General features: G+C 41.1%; 1 protein-coding gene across 2 annotated transcripts in view; it reads left to right on the top strand.

Annotated features, from left to right (window-relative positions):
- The first annotated feature begins 6,552 nt into the window (after positions 1-6,552).
- The window catches only part of pax2a (paired box 2a), a 38,016-nt gene continuing 26,054 nt past the window's right edge, over positions 6,553-18,514 (top strand). For both annotated transcript variants that reach the window (XM_061689656.1, XM_061689655.1), the window contains exons 1-6: positions 6,553-6,595; positions 7,966-8,131; positions 8,821-9,018; positions 13,931-14,016; positions 15,475-15,594; positions 16,744-16,788. In XM_061689656.1, the coding sequence (XP_061545640.1) occupies positions 6,553-6,595; positions 7,966-8,131; positions 8,821-9,018; positions 13,931-14,016; positions 15,475-15,594; positions 16,744-16,788 (658 nt within the window). The remainder of the gene's footprint in view (positions 6,596-7,965; positions 8,132-8,820; positions 9,019-13,930; positions 14,017-15,474; positions 15,595-16,743; positions 16,789-18,514) is intronic.

The raw sequence follows: 18,514 nt of genomic DNA, 5'->3' as shown, positions 1-18,514 counted from the left end.
CTATTCCATCTTCTCACCGAGCACGAGGAAGACGTAGCAAAACAAACTTGCACATTCTGCAACAAATATGAATAGTGTTGTATTATGGATAAACCTACTCCTTCAAAATACGATGATGCTAATAATATTCTACTTGTGTTTTACCCCCCCGAAATGAAACATTCTCTCCATAGGATCCACTTGAATTGGTCCAATGAATAATAATGTTCACGTGCCATAAAGATTTGATGTAAAAAAATAAAAATAAAATCTAAAAGTACTGCGCAATTGACTTTTTAAGCACAGTATAAGCAAGTGTATGAGTATTTAAGGTATAAAGTTTGCCAGCGTATCCATTGCGGGTTCTTGGTCCAGTGGCGGCCTTATTGCTACTGCTGAACTTCAAGCATTATAAAGAATCTTTTAACACAAAATGTTTGTTAAATAGCCGATAGAGAAGCCATCATCTTTTAATGTTGTATTATATGGCCTTCGCACGCTCTGCCGTTCTTGTGGACATTGTAATATTGCATTTTTACTGGTTACTCATCTGTTAATGTTCCAGTTACTGAGGTTTATCTTCTTCCTGGTGCTATTTTGTGCCCCTCCCCGACACCCACCCACCTTCACACTGTTAAACACACACACACACACACACACAAAGTTTGATCTCAGCATCTCTGAGACACCTGACTGAAAAGAGCATCCCACTTTTACAGCTTTACCACATGTAATAATTAAGAAATTAACGGTTGTTAGTATGTGGATATTCTCATGCATACAAAACATTATTTACCATGTAATTGATAGTTTTATGTCACAGTTGTCATGTTAAATATGTATGCCACACCCACACAACACAAAATATTGATATAGACCAATGTGAAGGTCGTAACTGGGATTATGTGGATTTATTTTTATTTTTATGATATCATATCATGAACATTCAATTGTATTTTTGGTCAATAAGAAGCAAAACATACCTATGCAAAGTCAGCTGTGTTTTTTCCCAAACTTAAAAAAATAAATAAAAATCTTAGTTCACTGGAGCAGACTTGTTTCCGAGTATGTGTGTGTGTGTGTGTGTGTGTGTATGTGTGTGTGTGTGTGTGTGTGTGTGTGTGTGTGTGTGTTCCTAAACCGTTTAGTTGTGGATGATCGCTCAAAAAAAAAAAAAAAACACCTCCAGACAACCGGCGAGCCAGCGACGAGAAGCATGACGCCCATGCCGAGGAGGGCGCGCGGGAGGCCGGCCAGACGTAGTGGGCTGCATCGGGGAGACGCACCATTAGACAGGGGAGTACCGTGCCTCGCTGTGCCGCTCGATCAGGTCAGAACCGCCGCCTCTTTCGTCACACTAACATGTAGCTTTACATGCAACATCTACATTTAATTTAGTCACAAATTATATATATTTATAGCATTTATTCTATTTTTTTTTTGCCCATTAAAATAAGACGTTGCACTTGTGGCATGCAAGATATTATTTACCTATTACAATAAATATCGATATCAAACAAAGAAAAAGAGTATTAGTTTATTGATATAGTTTAATTGGAAGAACATAGCTCACGCAGCTTGTTTTTGGGGGGTAAGGATGGGGGACGGGGGGGGGGGGGGATCAATGCGTAATGATGTCATTAATTATGGCAAAATTAAAAGCAAGTGCAAAATCAATCTGCACTGCTGTCGAGGATGTGGAGTCGAATTGATATCCATCCGCAGATTGCACGCAGCACGTCACACGTGCAGCTTTTGCCACCATTGGACAGCCGAGCGTCACGTGAGGTGTTTGTGTTGTTGTTTGCGCTCGTAGCGTTACGTTCAACACGCTAAAATTGGACTTTTGTGCAGCACATTCGGCATAAAAAAAAAATAAATGATCAGATTTGAACTTTTTACGCTGTATGCAAAATAATTATGCCTAGCACACAAAATATTAGGAACACCTCCATCAATAGTGTCAATGAAAATTGATCATTATTATTGTAATAATTACGTGAAAAAAAAATAATAATAATAATAATGTTAGCTTTAAATTCATGGCCGGCATGAAATTTGCTGTGCGGACGTGACTGCGTCGTCGCTGCAGACAGATAAACAATACAAAGAAAAATAATAATCATAATAATAAATAAAACAATTGAAAGAAAACATCGATTGAGTTTAAATGTGCGTCACAGGTTTGTAAAAACAGGAATTTTCCATCCTCCGTGGAAATGTTCCATCGTATTCGGCATCACGATGTACAAATCAATAAAGAAAAAAACACATTTCTCGTCGTGGGGGAGATTTGGGTTTTTTTTCTGGGGGGGGGGGGGGGTATTCAAATCTAAATTTAGGTGGAAAACGAATGAGATTTGCTAATGATGACCTGCACCTTTGTTTTGGGGTGCGGTTAGTGGGTGGGTGGGAGTGGTGGCGGCCTGGCAGAAAAAGTGAGAGACGGGGGGCACATCGTGTCTGTGTGTGTGTGTGCGTGTGTGCGTGTGTGTGTGCGTGTGTGTGTGTGTGCGTGTGTGTGTGTGTGTGTGGGTAGCAGCAGCTTTAGGGCAAAAGTGCACTGACGTGTGAAATTACAGCCCATGGTGCTACATATTGTACCAGAAGCTCCTAACACCCCCAACACTACACCCCCAAAACCCAAAAGAGAAGAAACAAAAAAAAATATTATTACTAACATCCCCCAAATAATAATAATAATCATCATCATAATAACTATTCCACAATAGTTCCATTTTGATACTGAAACTGCAACATTATTACTGACATAGACCTAAATGAAACCAAGTCAGTAGGTAATAAATATATTCCATAAATGAGCCAATAAATCAATAAAAATAGGTATTATTCATTTGAGTGCATCTATTAATCATACGATTGATGATGGTGGTGATATTATCAGTGTATGTATGGTATTACAATATCATCATCATATGTTCATATGGAAGCTGCTGTATTAGTGACATGCTATGATAGTAGCTTACTTTATATATAGTTTAAAAAATATAAATGGATAGCCAACATCCTAAAAACATTAAAATAGTTTATATTATTATAGTATAGTTAATTATAAAATGAACACATCAATCAAAACACGTGTTATTAAAACTAATGAAGTACAGTAGTAATACAAACATGTCATTGGCCTTGTTTTGTTAATACGTAAATGGCAATATTTGTTTTTAAAAAACAAAAAAATTACCATTTGTAGTATTATTTTTCACTAGAAAACCAGACATAAAATGTGTAATAAAAGAAATAATAATAAAGAAATCTACAAATTCTTCACAATAGGTTGTGTTTTAGCGTTTGGAAAAAACAAAACAATAATTATATTAAATATGTTTCCACTCTTTGGCATGTTTGAAAATATTCTTACTGCAACCATATTCTTGCATTTCCCCCAAATTTTATTTCGCTTATTTATTACGTCACAACATGCATTCAAATGAATTCCAAATTACAAAAAAGCTGCATGAAAATATTATGGCTCATACTGATCACGTGCTATAAGACGTGCCTGCCAGACCCCCCCCCCCCTTTTTTTTTTTTTTAACCCTTTGTTCTCCTGATGGATTGAGTCCTATCGGAAGAGATTATGGAGGGGCGGTGTGTGTGTGTGTGTGTGGGAGGAGGGGGGGGGGGGTGGGGGGGGGGGGTTCAATTTATGCCAGCTACAGTAGGTTTACTCGCAAACTTTGACCCGGCCGAGCCTCAAGCGAGTCGCCTGAACGCATGCACGCGGACGGGTGGGCCGGAAAGCTGCTGTGCGAGCGCCATCTACAGAGCGCCACCGCGTATAGTCGCTGCAGAGTGGATGATGACGATGACGATGACGAAGATGATGATGATGATGATGATGATGGTGGCGATGAAGAAGAAGAGAATGATGGCCTAGTGGTGACTCACTGACTGCAAAATCAATTTTTTTGGGGGTGTTATAAAAAGTCACAATGCTCAGATACACATATGTTGCATTGTATATTTTATTATATTTTTTGTTGTGGCCCCTGGTAGAAAAGGGTTTAAAAACACCTAAACATTGCTTATATTATGACTACTTTAGAATAGGAGCAGCACGAGTGTCATTACGGTGTCACTAAATTCATGTTTTCATCCATTTAGTGGGACTTGATATGTTTCCCAGCATGCACCCCTGCTTTTAAGTCACTTGCAGTTTAAAAAAAAAATAATAATAAATAAATAAAAAGGCTTATAGTTAAAAAACGGAATAGATTTTTGTCACACTTCCAGCTAACATGCTCACATTAATTGCATGATATGAGTATTTATATGTTCTAACATATCATCAAAGAGTACCACAGGTGTCATTGTTGGTCCCATTTATTTTTTCTCTTTCTTTCCCCCAATACATTTAGTGGGACTTTATTTTGTCCCCTGATAGGAAAAGGGTCCCCAATGGATCCCTATTTAAAGTCACCTGCACGGGCACATACGAAGAACATAAGAAAACGTGATTATTTCTTTCTTTCTTTATTTTACACACTTTAAGCAGTTACATCAATTGCTTATTATGAGTGCCATTCATGTTTTTCAATACAAGCAATCAGAAAAATGCAATTTGTGGTGGTTGGCCACATTGAATCTCTCCCGCCCACACACACATATTAGTGGGATTTTATATGCTACTAAATAGGACAAGGGTTCTGCACTCCTAGTTTAAAGTCACCTGGACTCATGGAAAAATAAAAAAAAAAAATAAAAAAAAGTTTTCATAATTTACTTGCATGCTTGTATCAATCGCATGTGATTGCTATTTATATATATTTGTAAAATACAAGTTATTAAAAAGTATAGCAGATGTGTCATTGTTTGTCCCATGATTGGAAAAAGTTTGAAAGTCAGCCATAATCGAAAACTTGGGAGGGTTGATTTTATTGAGTCTAAAAAAACAATTTCACACTTTTAAACTAATTAAGTCACTTGGACTCACTATATGGAAAAACATAGTCAACATAATAAAAGTCATCTAGGTGCTGGTTGGTCCCATTAAATTCATTTTTGACCCTTGTTAGGAAAAAGGGTTCCCAGTGCAACCCGAGTTTACCGTCAACTGGACACATCATGAAAAACAGAAGAAAACATTGGGGGGGGGGGGGTATATTCTTTTTAAAATTATTTTCCCACTTTATTTTTAACAGACATGTTCACATCAATTGCGTATTAGAAGTTTATTTCCCCATATACGTGTCATTGGTTCCATTGAATATATATATATTACACTTTTAAATAGTTTACATATTCACACGAATTGCATATTGTCAATATTGATAGAACTATTGTAATATTTGACGATTAGTATTTTGCCCCACTTGGACTGAAGAAAATAGAAAGCGATATTTAATGATATATTGGTTGTTGTTGTTTTCTTGCAGTTGTACACATTTGTGCATTTGAGGATGAGTACAGTTTGTCCTGCTATTTTAGAAAGCAGCACTTTAAACAACAAAAGGAGCCTTTTTGCTTCTCTTGATTCCTCCCAAAAAAGAAAAAAGAAAAAGGGATGATTTCCCATTCCATCTTCCTCCCTTTCCTGATTGTCGGATGCTCTCGTTTGATCTGCTCCATCCCTCTTTTTTCTCTCTCTCTCTCTCTCTCTCTCTCTCTCTATTTTGCGTGGGCGAATCACAAAGTGTTGGAATCTATTGCCTTTGTCTGACAAGTCATCCATCTCTATGCGGAGGGGATCTGTGGGATGGAGTGATAGGAGGAGGGTGAAGGAGAGGTGTGGGAGTGGGGGGGGGGGAGGGGGAGGGGGAGATGGGAGGTGGGCGGTGGGGTGTCTGTGGGACTTTTAGAAACAGACACGCAAGCGAGTGGGGCTTCATTCTCAGCCCAAAGCTCAGGCAGGCAAGGCAGGCGCAGTCCATTCCGGAGGAGAGGGGGACCCGCTTGTTGTCATCTCCGCGCGCGCGCGCCCCCCCCCTACCCCACCCCGCCCCACCCCACCCCTCCACCCACGCTCACAACCCCACCCCACCCCACCCCACCCCACTCCACTCCACTCCACGCAGCCACCCCCTTAGATTTTTTTTGCTGTTGTTTCTTCTCGCTCCGATCCAGCCACCGGGGGGACCCCTGCACGCCGCTGCTACCACGGCCGACACCACGCGAGGATTTCTCGGCTGGACCGCGCGTGGAAAAGTCCACTTGTCCCCCTTTCATCTCTTGAGCGTGTCTTCTTCCAATGCCGCAGACACACGCGTGGGTCATGCTCTGCACCTGACAGGCCCCCCCACCACCACCGCCACCGCCACCAACAACAACCCACCCCCTTTTGTAATTTTTCTTTTTCTACACGGACGAATTCTTTCTCTCTTTCTTTTTCTAAGAGCTGAGAAGTTGCTGCGCACTCCACGGCAGCCCACGCGGACTCTATAGCGACCACGCGGACTGCTTGCTGGTCCCGTGTTTGCTTGCTTGCTTTTTTTTTTTTTTTTTTTTTCATTATTATTAGTTTTGTTTTTGTTTTTTCTCCCTTTGACGCTGCTGCACCATCGAGGCGAGACGGCGACCTCAGTCGATTACCTTTCTTTGCTCTGCTATCCGATGGATATCCACTGCAAGGCAGATCCCTTCTCCGCCATGCACCGTGAGTCTTTTTAATAAAAAAAAAAAAAAAATGTAAAAATAAAAATTCTAATATTGCCCATTTATTGCACAATGAAAGCCCTTTTATCGGCTAAATAAATATCATTCATATATTGTCACTTATTATGGGTTGAGATGCTCGTCATAAGAGTTCCTTTCTTTGTTTTTTGTTTTGTTTTTTCATTTTATTATTATTTTTTTTTTTACAATGACAGTGCACGATCAAATGCTCGCTTTCCCCATCGTCGATTTAGTATATCGTCAACGAATGGCGCAAAAGTTACAAAGAAATAAAATTAAATAAAATCGACTATTTCTTATGATCAAATAGAAAAAGAAACACTCGTATTCGTTCTAAAAGTCGACCGAAAGAAGTCGTTTATTTGATCTTCGGTTGCACGTGATTAAAATGTAGCAAACTGCCGGAATCTTCCTCTCTTCTCTTCGAAAATAATAAAAGAATATATGGTAGTTTAACACATTTCATTCATGTTCGACTTTTTTCATTGTCGTCGTGCTGATAAGTTTACGGGCAGAAATTTGTGAAATATTGGCAATATTTGGGGCGGTGGGAATTTGGACTAAACGGGGACGATCTCACTATTTTCCTTATTTCTATGCTTTGTTTAATAATTGTGCTATTTTTAAAAATGCATTTTTTTGGTATAATTTGAATCCCACTAACAGTACGAGACATGCTTGATCACACGTTTTCTTTAAAGAATCCTACAAATTCAACGTTTGGGCACCGAAATTAACAAATTCCGGCGTCTTGCTTGTGATAATTGTTGGGTTTTATTTTTCCAAGTGCATCGATTTGAATACAAAGCTTTTATTACCGGTGACCTGAAAGCACCTTGTGTGTAAATGATGCCAAACAATTTCTCGTTACAGTGCTAAAATAAATAAATAAATTAATTAATTTAAAAAAAAAAAAAAATCTTTTTTTTTTGCCTCGATGTGATATAGGTTTTTTTTAATTATTATATTTTTTTTTAAAGAGGAGCCCCCGGTCAGCCTGCGCGTGAATTATTGATGTGCGTTTGTAATATGAGTTATCAAAGGTCATTTTAATTATTTACCGTAATTGTCGCGGGGAAAATTAAACAGGTCGAAACGTAATACGCGCGACATGTGTCGCACTGAGGATTCGATCTTGGAAAATTGGACCTGAGCAGGACGGTGATGAATTTTACGCGTAGACGTGCGTATAACCCCCCCCCCCCCCCCCCCCCCCCCCCCCCAAAAAATAATACAAATTAGAATTCCGATTGTGAAAAGCGTCAATGCAGATGAGGCCCACGCGGGAGTGGTCTGCAGGTATGTAATGTTACGCTCCCCTCCCCGGTGCCGCTGTTGTATCCCACGCAGGGCACGGCGGCGTGAACCAGCTCGGCGGGGTGTTCGTCAACGGAAGACCCCTCCCGGACGTGGTGCGCCAGCGGATCGTGGAGCTGGCCCACCAAGGGGTCCGGCCCTGTGACATCTCCAGACAGCTACGGGTCAGTCACGGCTGCGTCAGCAAAATCCTCGGCAGGTAAAAAAAAAGTAAAAAAATTGAAACGGAAAATACAAAAGACATCAATCTTGTAGATATGCGCACCTTGCAGCTCCATTCCAACCTCAGCCATATTGTGATATACAGATGCCAGCTTTTATTTTTATTATTATTATTATTATCATTATTATTTTTATTTATTTTTTTGCTTGCACACTACTATCCCCCCACCCCACCCCCAATATCACGCAAAGCTTTGCGAAATGGGAAACATTGAGGCTACAAAGACAATCAACCCCTACAAACACAAATGCCTGCTTTTATGTTTAATTCTAAACACACTGCAGAGGTAATATTTTCAAATATATTTTTTCCCAGCTATCAGAAGGCATTTCAGAGGTATTTCAATGCACACACTCTGAATGTTTGTCAGAAACATTGCTTTATTTATTTTATTTTTTTTTTAGGAATAATAATAATAGTAATACTAATAAGTCATGGTGGCATGTCATGCATGCACACTTGTTTAAATCCACTCCCACTCCACTTTGCGCCATGAATATGATTAAAAGTGCAATTTAATGTGTATTATTTTGTTTGTGTTGTATTTTTAATCCATGCAAAAACTGCTAAAAAAAAACAAAAAAAACTAAAAAAAACAAAAAAAAAAAAAAACATGATGACGTATTTATTCATCGTTGACGATATTAAACGTGCATTGTGTGCAGGTACTACGAAACGGGCAGTATCAAACCGGGGGTGATCGGGGGGTCCAAGCCGAAGGTGGCGACCCCGAAAGTGGTCGACAAGATCGCCGAGTACAAGCGCCAGAACCCGACCATGTTCGCCTGGGAGATCCGGGACCGGCTGCTGGCCGAGGGCGTGTGCGACAACGACACCGTGCCCAGCGTTTCGTCCATCAACAGGTAGGACTTTTGCATTTAAAAAAAAAAATATATATATATATATATATATATACGTTATTATTATTATGATAATGCATCCAAAGTTTCAAGGCAGGCAGGCAGGCCCGTTTTCTGTAGCCCTGCACAAGGGTGGTCTGTTGCAGGTGCAATTCAATCCGCCCCCCCCCCCCCACCCACGCCCCCCCCCCCCCCCTCGAAGCACCTCCGAGACGCAGTCTGCGTGCAAGTGTGGAGGAGAGAGAGAGAGAGAAAAAATCACATCTGTCTGGATAAAAAAAAAAGCGATCGATAGACTGTAAGCAGGGAAATGCCCAACAAAATGCTTCAAACATGACACTGAGTCTCTCTGTTGGCCAACAACGACATCGTTATCACACCGCAATCAGAATCGTAATCATCACCATCGTCATCAGAAACTTCGTGTCGCCTCAAAGTTGGATTTCCTATCATTACGTGGTTTTTGTATTATTATAAAGACAATATTTATCAATAAATTCTACATCATATTTAGATTTGATAAAATGTGTATTTTATGAAGACCAAAATAGTTTGTATTCCTACCATAAATGGATTTTTATGGTTTCATTATAATTACTATGAAGTCATTAAAATAAATACATATTGCATTTTTACACTTTCTATTCCTGTAAATGGTTTATTATTCTTATTACAATGTATATTTTAAATGTAATATGTTTATTTTATGTGACTTAGTTTCTATTCTGTATACCTGCATTAAAATGAAAGAAATTAAATGATCCATCTAAGTATAACACTCATTTATTTTATATAATGTTATCTTAAACTTGTTTATATTCCTACCATAAATGGATTATTATTAGTAGTAGTAGTAGTAGTCATAGTAGTAGTCGTGGTAATGTAGTAGTATATTTTTAAATCTATAATCTCATTTGTTTAAAAAACATGTTGTGATGTTTTTATTTAATGTAGTCTAAAATTGTTGGTCGTCATACCATAAATGAGTCCTAATTTCCTATTTTTCTTTTACTTAACCTTCATTTAGCCAGAAAAACTCCACTGAGATGAAGAATCTCTTTCAGGAGGGTATTCCACTTCTTCTTATTCTTGGTAATATTATAAAAGTATCCATGCAATAACTGTTAAATAAATATTGTTATAAATATAATATTGTATTGTTGCCCAAAGCAGTTTTTATTCCTACCACAAATGGGTCTTTATTCTTTTTCCATCTTATTATTGTTATTCAAATATATATATATATATATATATATATATATATATATATATATATATAAACACATCCATATTAAATGATAGTTAAAATATATATTTTTTAAAAAAAATCATGTATGTTAAAATAATTTTCCATTCCTACCATAAATGGGATGTTTCGACGGCGCGTGTGTGATGACGGTGACGGTGGCGGTGGGGAAAAAGTGCCCTTGGAGGGGTGCTGAACTTTGGTTAGGAGCCACCGTTCCGGAGAGCTGCTCATCGCCATTACATTTTAATGAGCTGACGAAGACTCTGGTAGCACGTCCCGCGAAAGGGAGAAGAAGCCGCAGCTCTCCACACACATTCGGGGCAATTTAGGGATGAAGCGGAAATGTGGAAACTTTGTCCTGGGGGCCAATCGTCCGAGGGCCATAGTGAATTCACGGGGGGGGGGGGGGAAACAAAACAAAACAAAAAAAACAATGCAGCGGTCAAAAACACATTTAGATGATGACATATTCTGAGCAGTTGTGGCATGAAATGAGGCTTATTATTGTTTGTTTTTTTAGATGCGTGTGTGTGTGTGTGTGTGTGTGTGCGTGTGGCCTGTTGCCGCTAAAATAGGCTTGACTTTTAAACAGGCTTGCTTATGTGTGTTAATAATTGACGTTGGCTCTAAAGGTATGTTTGTCTAACTTGCGAACAATCCCATAATAAGCTGCTGTTAAAAAGAAAAAGAAAAAAAAAAGAAGAAAAGAAGTGCGTTTCCCCAACCTGCACCTTTAATGGTTTTTGTTTTGCGATTGTGGGTGAGTCGGTGGTCTTTGCGGTTAAAGGGGGCTTGACCTCTGCTCTCCTGACTAAAGAGGACGGCGCGGCTTCAAACACATTTTCCCGCCGTGAATTATTAAAGATGACAACGAGGGCAAGGTTGCACGCGGTCCTCAGAAAAACAAAACAAAACCAAAAAAAAGCGACTTTCGGTCCTATTGATCCCCGTTTTCATATTTCTTCTGGGGATTTTCCCCTCGTTCCACGCCAGCGGCAAACACAAAAGTCGTTAATTCGCCCCTTCCGGGATTGCTTATTCGATAGTGACAACGTGGAGTGCAAAACAAAGTCCTTGAATTTATGAGCCTCCCCCGAGCCGTGCGGTCAGATAACTGTTGTGGTGAGATGTTAGAAATTCAAATCAAATATTGATGTGTGTTTTCTGGAGGAGGCTGCGGGGCCTTTTGTGGAACACGGAGGACACATGAGACACATGAAAAGAGTGTACATTGTGTACCCACCCGCCCCCCCCCCCCCCCCCCCCCCCTTCGAGGAAGTTAACCCCTCACTGCCAGACCCCCTCCGAACACTCACAGGCCGCCGCTCCTCGCCTCATCTGCACCCCCGCAATTCTCTCTCGTCACACCTGTCGGGACTCGGCGCGGGATTCCCGACGCCGACGGTTGTTCGGTGATCTCACGCTCGTGCGTCACTCACAAGATTATCACGGTTCATGGTTGCGGTGTAATGCGATCGGCGTTGACAAAAGAGCTTGCGCAAATCCCGGCGTAAACGTGTGTTTGCCTAAAAGAATTACAGAAATCCTCATATTATGGAAAGCTCAACCAATTGTCAGAATGGCCTCGGAGGACGACACAGGCGGGGGGGGGGGGAAGAGAAAAAATAGACAGCAGAAATGCATTGAATTGAGATAAGGTAAAAGCAACAAGGTGCGAGAGGCACATTGAACAGTCCAAACATTGTTTTCCCCCCCCTAAGGGATGCAAAGGTCACTTTGACATTCCAGACTTTTGATGTATTTAATGCGCAAAAATAAATCCATCCGTGATGGTAAAAATATGTGAAGCAATTGTGAATATGGTCTACAGCAGGGGTGTCAAACTCTTTGTTGGTACAGTTTCCCTCAGAGGGCCGTTATAACTGGGAAACCGATGTAATGTTTCATCGGCTCATCGTAGTATTGCATATACACCACACGTTGATGGATAACGATTTTGAAATCAGAAGTCAAGGATAATAGTTTGTTTAACTGTTGTTCAAGTTACTGTAAAAGAGCGTCTGGTAACAGATGAAATGCTTGCAGTATCTAGTATATGACGACTTGACATTTTGGTACAGATTTTAGAAAGAAACATGGAAGGTGATGCAAAACAAAAACGTGCTTTTGCGGGCCACATAAAATGATGTGGTGGGCCAGATGTGGCCCACGGGACCTTGAGTTTGATAGCTGTGGTATACAGGGTGCGCCAAAAGTGTCTTTACAGTTGCTATCAGCATTTGACAGGTCAGGCTTTGCAGTTTTTGGAAGCGTAGCAAATTTGCTGCCTTGCAAGAAGTTTTTCTGCTCCCGACTGCAGTTCAGTGGCAGTTTGAGAAGCTTTATGTCCGTCACTCTGCTCCGACACGTAGTCAAATTTACGATATCCAAAGCAAGTTTCTCGAAACAGGACCCGTTCTTGACGAACCACGCAGCAGAAGGCCTGCTACTACTCCCACCGATGAAAACACCGAACTCCTAGAGCAGGCGTGCGCGCAAAGCCTGGAATTCAGCGGACGCTGTTGTCATCAGGTTATTTAAAGGCTACAAGCGTAAGATTATGACGCTCAACAACCTGAATCGAGCACGGAATCGATTTGTCAAGAACGGATCGTGCTTGAAGAAACTTGTCATGGATAGCATAAGCTCCTCAAACTGGTGCCGAACTGCTCAGGGCCTCCAAAAACGTCTTGCTAGGTGGCAATTCTGCAACGCTCCTCTAATGTCGATTGGCGAGGGAATGATAGGCTAACAAAAACTGCAAAGCTGTTGGCCTCCTGTCTGACGGAATGATACCCGAAACTAAACAGAAATAAGGAAACGCAGTGACTTTTCGGACACCCTATATTTATTTTAGAAAAGAAATAAATAAAGCAACAATTTACAGATTTCTCAGGATTTTTGGGATCCAACTCGAATAGATCCGACATCCATCTCCACATTCAGAACCAAAATAAGAGCAATCTGTACTAAGCCGACCTTGACACGGAGCAGAAAGTTACTACTGTAACAGATTTTAGAGACTAATTTAGTACAATGCAGGCAAACGACACCGTCAACTGTGAATTTTCACCGACACTGAGCCGCAAAACGTTCCCTGGGCCGTAGTTTGGACACCCCTGGTCTCGCGAGCAGATATGAGAGAAATGGCTGTGGGTGGGAGAGAGGAAAAGAGGCGGCGGGGGAGCGAGATGATTAGAGTTGGCCAGGTAGAGTCAGTGAAGCCGATCATTGAGGTGAATTGATGTGATTTCATGCTTTGTTTGCAAGATCATTCGGAGCAAAGTGCAATGAAGACTTTCCCGCCACGTCACATCGTCCCGCCGTGTGTGTGTGCGGGGACAAACTTTATCATATTTTGAAGCCCAGAATCCCGCTAGATTGAAAGCACATTCTCAGGAGGTGGCGGCTCCCCTTCAGCCTCGCCAAGAAAAACCCTCAGATCGGCCCTCGAGCCCCGAGATTGCCTATTTGGGGCTCCAATGGGGAGGATGCGAGCGCGGGACCTCGGACCGCGGCGCGCTTTCACATGCACGAGGCCTAAGTGGACATGATGAGCTGTGTTTAAAGCGTCCCGGGGCGGCCCGGCCTGCTGTGAAAATCCCCACGCTCGGGAGGTGGCAAAGACTGATCTTGTGTGTGTGTGTGTGTTGTTCACTTTACCAGGATTATCCGCACCAAAGTCCAGCAGCAGTTCCACCCGTCCCCCGACGGATCCGTCACGCCGCTCTCCACGCAGGGACACACCATAGGTGAGAGTTGTGACTGTATGGAATGAGAAGAAAAAAAGAAGCAGGCTTAATATCGACACTGAGGCTGTGTTGGGAATCATTCACTCGCTCCTTATAGCTTACTCCCTAATCACGATATTGTTTTTTTATATATATATATATATATATATATATATATATAAATAATGGACTACATAGTTCACTACAAAAACCACTAAAATCGGACTATATAGTTGACTAAAAAGTCCACTAAAAATCTCTGTACAGTTAATTAGGGAATACGGCAATGGTGTCAAACTCAAGGCCTGGGGGCCAAATCCGGTCCGCCACATCATTATACGTGGTCCGCGAAAGCAAATCATGAGCGTGAGCTTCCATGGATCGTGCTAAAATCTGGAGCAAAATTTCAAATTTTCACAGGTAAAAAAAAAAAAAAGGCTTTTTAACAGCATCTTCAACAATAGTTAAATAAACTACTATCCTCGACTCCTGAGTTCAGAACTAGTTATCCATCGATTTGTTGCGTATAAGTCATAAGGGGATGAGGTGATTAAACATTGATATGGTTTCGCAGTGATATGGGCCCTCCGAGGGAAACCGAAACTCCATTGTCACCCGTGACAAAAATGAGTATGACACCCCTGGGGTAGGGAATGAGTGAACTTGGTCAATTAATCTTTTTTTTTTAATTTTTTTTTTTTAAATAAGGTGGACTACATTATAGTTCACGCATCAGTCAAACGAAAACTAGTTTTGGAACATTGTGCGGAAGACTTTAATGACTTCATTGGAATTGCATAATTACAACGTACCGGATCAACATCAGCTTCCAGTATGTCTAATTTGTCTAATTAGACATTTTAACAAATGTCTAATCTGTTCAACATTTATGTTGAACAAATAAATGAATTATAATAACATTATACTTTTAGGATCTGTGTATTTTACAAAACTAAAACAATAAAAGTGTTGCATACAGATGATCTGTTTCCTAGCTTGTTTAATCATTTTTGATCATTATTGTGTGAAATCATTAACATTAAAATGATCAGTGTCTTCACACAGATAGTAGTAGTAGTAGTAGTACTCATTTCAAAAAGGTTGGTGACCCACCTCGACCAACAATATACCCACTTCACATTCGAAAGCACTAAACGCAAAATGGGGAACTTAAAGTTTGAAATGAAATGTAGTAATTTAAATCTCCCAAAAATCATGATGGGCAAGCCTTCATTTTCAATGATGCTGAGATGTAGTCCGACCGAAACAGAAACCAAAACAGCGAACAGTCACGAATCGTTCCATTCAGAAGCAAAACTGTTCTTGATCTTATGAAATGACGCACAGCAACAGTTGCGTTGAGTTGCTGCCGTATATTCCAGTTCGTATGCAGCAGAAAAATTGAAAGCGGCTTTATGGGCACTATATAGTGAATAGGGAGTGATTCCCAACAGAGCCTGACCGAAGTTTCCCCATCAGTCCCCAGCACAGCCTCCCCGCCTGTGACCAGCGCCTCCAACGACCCCGTAGGATCCTACTCCATCAACGGCATCCTGGGAATCCCCCGCTCCAACGGCGAGAAAAGGAAACGAGACGAAGGTGAGGGAAGGAGGACGCACGCTATTTTCAAATTTCCTCTCTCGCCTCCCTGTTTTGTGTGTAGTTTTCCTCGCGTGTGAGGAAGATGGCGTTTATGACAGCCGGCGGCCGAGGGCGGGCGTGTTTCCGTGCGGCGTCTCCGGTGACTTGTTAGCTTGTATATCAGGCAGGGCCTGGCGATTCAATCGAGCTTTTTCGATGCCCCGTGTTTTAGCAGGCCTCACCGTTTTAGACCACCCTCCACTGTCATGCTACAAGGCATCAGCAATTTAACCCCCGCCAATTAAGTATAGTACTATTTTTAGACAAGTGATTGTCAAAGTGTGGTACGAGTACCACTTGTGGTGTGTGGACTCCCTCTAGTGGTATGCGAAAGAATCACTCAATTAAATGTTCAAACTGTGTATAATGTTACACTGGCTGAAACTTTAAATCCAGAACAGTTCAGTTGTCAAGTACAGTTCAGTTGTATTTAACTTTTAAGTACAAACCATTTGCATTTAATCTTGTAGAAATGTTTGTTTTCAAACATTTGTTTAGGTCCAATTTTGATTTAACATTTTCGTTGAGTCATTATTTATGTACTTAGCATTGTCCTATATTGAAGTGCAGTGTAAATGTGTTCAAACTGTGCAGAATGTTACAGTGGCTTGCAATATTATATATAAAACAAATAATAATAATAAATAAATAAAATGTTTAGAAATAAAATCAAAACTGCTGTATTTTAATTCTGGTCCTTAAGTATTTTTTGAAGTGCTAAATTGTGCAAACGCTTTGCGATCCACTGTTTTAGAGTAAAGCCTATGCAGCTTTTGAACAAAACTGCAACTTGCCGGCTTGGCAAAGAAAACGCGCACAGATACATTCAAAGATTAAACGGAAAGCAAGCCAGTCCGAGCCAGAATTTCTCATTGTGGACACACACTGCCGGAGGGCTAATAGATTATTGGAGGTGCAAACAATTGGCTTTTTTAATGCCTGTGAATTAACATGTCCCCAGTGGAGCGCTGAACAGGTGTAGCAACAGAGCGACGGTAGCGCCAGAGCGTGCGTGCATGAGTGTGTGTGTGTGTATGTCAACAATTTCTGCAGAGCATTTTATTACAATAAAGGTCCCTTCCCTCTTTTATGTTTCTGTCTCTTTAGTTCTCTGGACAGGCAACCACTTGGACGGAAGGAAAATAGGACATTGTGAGTTGAATCCACCTATAAACCTCTTTTTTTTGGGGGGGGGGGGGAGTCAAGCAGCTCACTGCACTTCATGTTCTTGCTATTTCTTTGCCCTTCGAGGGATAAATTAACAAGCGAAACATGAATGGAAATGGGAATTTTCGCACATGAAGTAATGGAATCCCGGTCAATATAATTCAGAGGCGGTAATCAAGCAGCTGTGAATTTCCACCACTGGTGCATCATGTTAATGAGTTAAATTGCTCACAAATTATTAGCTATAACGGCGCAAGTGTGTCGATGAAGACTTTTCTTTTTGCTGACTCATCAGGCTTTGATGCATGCACGCTTTTCCATTGGACTGTACATGATGGTGTCGGGCTGAACGTTACATGGTCGCAAAGGGTTCAAAAAAGTCAGGAGTTATCATTTTAAAGGAGGGGAAGAGGTTAGTTACCATTATGTGACAATGTATGTGCACAACTTCGCTATTGCTGATTAAAAGTAGCATGTTGTGAGAGAACAGGGTCAAAGGGGGATTTGTGCGAGCATATATACGTAGGAAATAAGTGTGACAATTTGCACGAGGCCCCCCGAATGCTCTTCACCCAGCGAACATGGTGACATTTAAAGGAATTTGCAATTCTGCAGAGAGGAAGCTATTAATTCACAAATTAACACCCTCCCCCATTTCCCCCTCGCTCTTTCGTCGATGCGCAAGCTATCGAAAAGACAAAAGAAATAGCCTTAAGGGGAGGGGAGAGGGGAAAAAATGAGAGTCTCAACCCTATCTTGCGGAGAGATTGGTTTGCATGTCTGCGAGCAGCGATACCAATTACGACAACGCTGAGAAGAAGGTGTCCTTTAGTCCCCGCCGCCAGCGTCGCCGCCACCGCCACTCTAGTCCAAATCTATCCATAGCCAGATTTATTTGTGTATCTCATTACAGGAAATGGAATGTTGCTCCTTGCCAAATGCATTAAAAACGAAGTCGGGAAATTAGCCCGTTGTACTCGCGCTCTCGCTCTCAGTCATTTAAACCTGCCTTGCGAGTGGATGCCAAGAGGATTAGGTGACAATTGCTGTGCCATTGTCGCACGTGTCCTGTAGTGGTACACTTCCAGGGGTTCATTTAAAAGAATCACTGTGTTGACATTTTTTATATACTGGACTATATCAAATGGATTAAGATCAAATAATCTATTACTAGTGGTACACGGGTCCCTCTGGTGGTACACCAAAGAATAACTGCAGTTCAGTTGTCTTTAACTTTTTACTGCAATACAGTTGCTTTTAATTTTCATTTGGAACTGGTTTCAAACATTTAATTAGGTACAACGTATGTGTAATATATTTTAATTGAAGGGGATTTTGAAATTTCGTTTTGGGGGGGGGGGGGGGGGAATCACCTGTACATTATTAAAATATTCATTATGACTTGACAGTAGTAGATGATAAAAAATCACCTGTGAATTTTTTTTTCCGTCTGCTTCTAATTTGATATACAAGGAATCTACACACCCGAGAGAAACAAACAACCAATCAGAGACAGAAGGCGTGACTTACGAGGTGCCAATCATTTGTCGCGCACTCGCGGGCACACCCACGCAACGAAGTAAAAAATACATTTTGAAACCGATAACATTTTGTGCTCTATTCATTCGTAGGCACTGCATCTGCCGCGGGGTGCAAATGCCGACGGATCCTGATTTTCACGCGAGCGCAAGGTTCACTGCGCGTGTTTGCC

Source organism: Phycodurus eques, chromosome 11 (genome assembly GCF_024500275.1).
Source record: "Phycodurus eques isolate BA_2022a chromosome 11, UOR_Pequ_1.1, whole genome shotgun sequence".
In the NCBI taxonomy this organism is placed as follows: Eukaryota; Metazoa; Chordata; class Actinopteri; order Syngnathiformes; family Syngnathidae; genus Phycodurus; species Phycodurus eques.
Note: the sequence above shows the minus strand (reverse complement) of the source record. Positions and strands in the feature narration are given on the sequence as shown.